Raw genomic sequence first — 2,970 nt, 5'->3', positions numbered from 1 at the left:
CACACACACAGACACAGACACAGACACAGACACAGACACAGACACAGACACAGACGACACACACAGAGCTATATCCATTGTTGTAAGGTCATGTGTATATGGCCTATTGTGAAAACCGCAAAGGGAAGTAGCAGTCTGATACATATAAAACTAGAACTGTTCTTCCGTTTCTACTGCTTGCTCAAAACAACGGGGGGCAGCTAGATTGGGCGGATGTGGGGGGGGGGTGCATCCAGAGACCCCTACGCACACTTCTCCACATCACCTGCCCCCACCTCCAGCACCTCTCCACAGACCTCTTCACACAACACAGAACCCAATGTGGGTGGTCCCAGGCCATATCAAGCAGCCAGAGGAAAGTTATAAATGAATATCCATCCAAATACACAAGGTCAGTCTGTAGGTCTGTATGCCAATCTGACCTCCCCTTTCCCCGAAAGCTATTGCATAAGTGAAGGGAAAGGTGTTTTGAAAACCCATATTTAAATAACGAACAAAGATGCGTTTCAGTTTGGTTGATTTATTCAGTATTGCTCTTGGCCATTTGTTTAAGCTTTATTAGTATTGCAAAATTATCCATTAGTGGTTTAACATAACAAAACTGTATAGTGCAGCAGTGTCAGTTGACAGAGAACCCCATCAAAACAGTTTCATTTCAAACCAATGGGCTCTTGTGGCAACAAGCTCTCTGTATCACTTGGGCATCGACTCGGACTGTGGCCCAAAAGAAGAAGCAAAATGTTGACATACACACAAACATATACACGCAAGCACAACAGTGTGTCTTTTCCTCGGAACTCCAGTTGGATGAACACACACATGCATTCATGCACACACACACACACACACACACACTCTCTCTCTCCTATAAAATCTGAACATGATGCATCGTGTCCCTTTAAAGCTGAAAGGACAGCATCTTCCCTTTCTTCCCTATCTTTCAACCAGTCTGAATCCCTTTGTTTGGGTGCAGAGTGACCACTCGAATAAGCACCCACACTGAACTGGAACAGTTTGATGAGATTTAAATCAACCACATCAAGTCCATTTTGTCGGCTCAGACCCAGATCAGCCATATACACTTTTCTTACACTCGGATATTGTATTGCACCTATCAAACAGGAAAAGTTTAAAATGACAAAAAGAACCCATCATTCATACAATGAAGGTTTTGTACAAATGCTTAACTGTCACTCCTCTCCTCTGTCACACACACACACACACACACACACACACACACACACTTATATTTATGGAAGACTAGACCCTTTGTATCCAGTGCCTACACTAACTGTCTCACAACGATATTAAAAGGTGTCTATACAATAGAGTTATACAGGTTATATTCGTAACTGTAAGACAAGGAGAAGCATGAGAAGCATGCCAAAGGCTTAAGGCATACACTAAGGCTATGGCACTCCTCTTTTTTCATAAATTCAACTCTCATTCTCCGACAAACAATTTACCTTCCCCGTCTGTGGCCTACTAAAAAGCTTCCTATGGTCACCTTGGCTAGCGCATACAATCAGTGAGAGTGTTCCAGTTCAATCAGGTTAGAAAAAAAAAAAACTGTGCACTGACCACAGGCTATGAGACAACAAAAAATGGCTAGCAGTCAAAATCATTTGATCCTTTTACAAACTTAAGTCTTTCAACAGCTGTGAAAGCACACACACACACAGGCATCAGTAACTAATGTACCACCTCGGCAAACTTGAATGCGCAATGGGGTGAAAAAAAAAGGTCTTCCAGCATCTTGTGAACAACACTTCTGTGTGGCTGGGGTGACCTGGTACTGTGCACCCTGCGTCCGAACCAGTCTGTTCTGGTTTGAGGCGAAGGGAATGAAACGGTGTCTATATCCCCTTCCTGTGCTTGTAACAAATCCTATGGGAAGACAGGAACTCCGAGGAAAGGACAGGAGAAGAGAAGGAGCAACTCTCTTCTTGTTGGGGGTTGAAAAGTCATCCCGTGTCACAAGACAGGAGACTTGTGAGGACAAACGTGCTTAAGAGAGGCAGGTGGCACATCTGAATGAAGCAAATATATGCATAGGGTGGGTAGATGTGATGGTGGTGTGACTGGCACAACTAGGTAGGTTGTGGGGATGAGGAAACATGCTGCTTCTTCACTGTGATGGCAGAGGTGACCAATGAGGTGAGGACTGGAGTGTGTCAGCTGACACCCGGCTGCCAATGAGAGGACTGCATCTTCAGGACTGGTGGGAGGAGATGAGGTTCCTCAGCTGCTTGACCACAGTGTCGATGAGCTTCTGCTTGTCGCGCTCGTTCTTGCGGAACTGCGAGAACATGTTGTTCTTCCGGCTGGTGTCCTTCATTCTGCATGGGAGGGAAGAATTGGACATGAACACAAACATACACACACACACACACACACACACACACACACACACACACACACACACACACACACACACACACACACACACACACACACACACACACACACACACACACACACACACACACACACACACACACACACACACACACACACACACACACACACACACATACACGTATATGCATATGACAATTCATTATCTCAAACACAATGCAACACACACACAGACGAGCACAGACAAAGTAGGCCGGCAGGGCGGCGACCCGTCCAGTGAGCACAGCTGGTGGCGCCTGAGCCCAGTGGGGTTGCCCCATGTCTGGGGGGGGGGGGTGGGGGGGGGGCAGAGCACTGTTCTGGGGAGGTCCCATGGAGTCTGACCCAAGCTCATGACCGCGGGGTCTGGTGACGCCAGTGTCCCTCGGTCACTCTCGCTGCTCACATGATGGGACAACAGTCTGGCTGCAGCTGGGGGGTGGGGTGGGGTGTGTGTTGGGGTGGGGATAGCACTCCCATGCTTGTGGGTGGGCGTGCGTAAGGGGGAGGGGGGGGGGGTGGGCGGTAGCCGAGACAGGACGAAGCGCGACGAGACCACCCCAGCAGTGGCTG

General features: G+C 47.9%; 1 protein-coding gene across 1 annotated transcript in view; it reads right to left on the bottom strand.

Annotated features, from left to right (window-relative positions):
- Window positions 1-504: 504 nt before the first annotated feature.
- Window positions 505-2,970, bottom strand: part of exoc6b (exocyst complex component 6B) — an 85,892-nt gene continuing 83,426 nt past the window's right edge. The window contains exon 22 of the mRNA XM_076289082.1: window positions 505-2,339. Within this exon, the coding sequence (XP_076145197.1) occupies window positions 2,213-2,339 (127 nt within the window). The 3' untranslated portion in view covers window positions 505-2,212. The remainder of the gene's footprint in view (window positions 2,340-2,970) is intronic.

The sequence above is a fragment of the Alosa pseudoharengus genome, unplaced genomic scaffold, assembly GCF_046254945.1.
Source record: "Alosa pseudoharengus isolate Yale_2024_CS ecotype anadromous, Long Island Sound unplaced genomic scaffold, YU_APseudo_1.1 YU_APseudo_1.1_scf_17, whole genome shotgun sequence".
Classification (NCBI taxonomy): domain Eukaryota; kingdom Metazoa; phylum Chordata; class Actinopteri; order Clupeiformes; family Clupeidae; genus Alosa; species Alosa pseudoharengus.
Note: the sequence above shows the minus strand (reverse complement) of the source record. Positions and strands in the feature narration are given on the sequence as shown.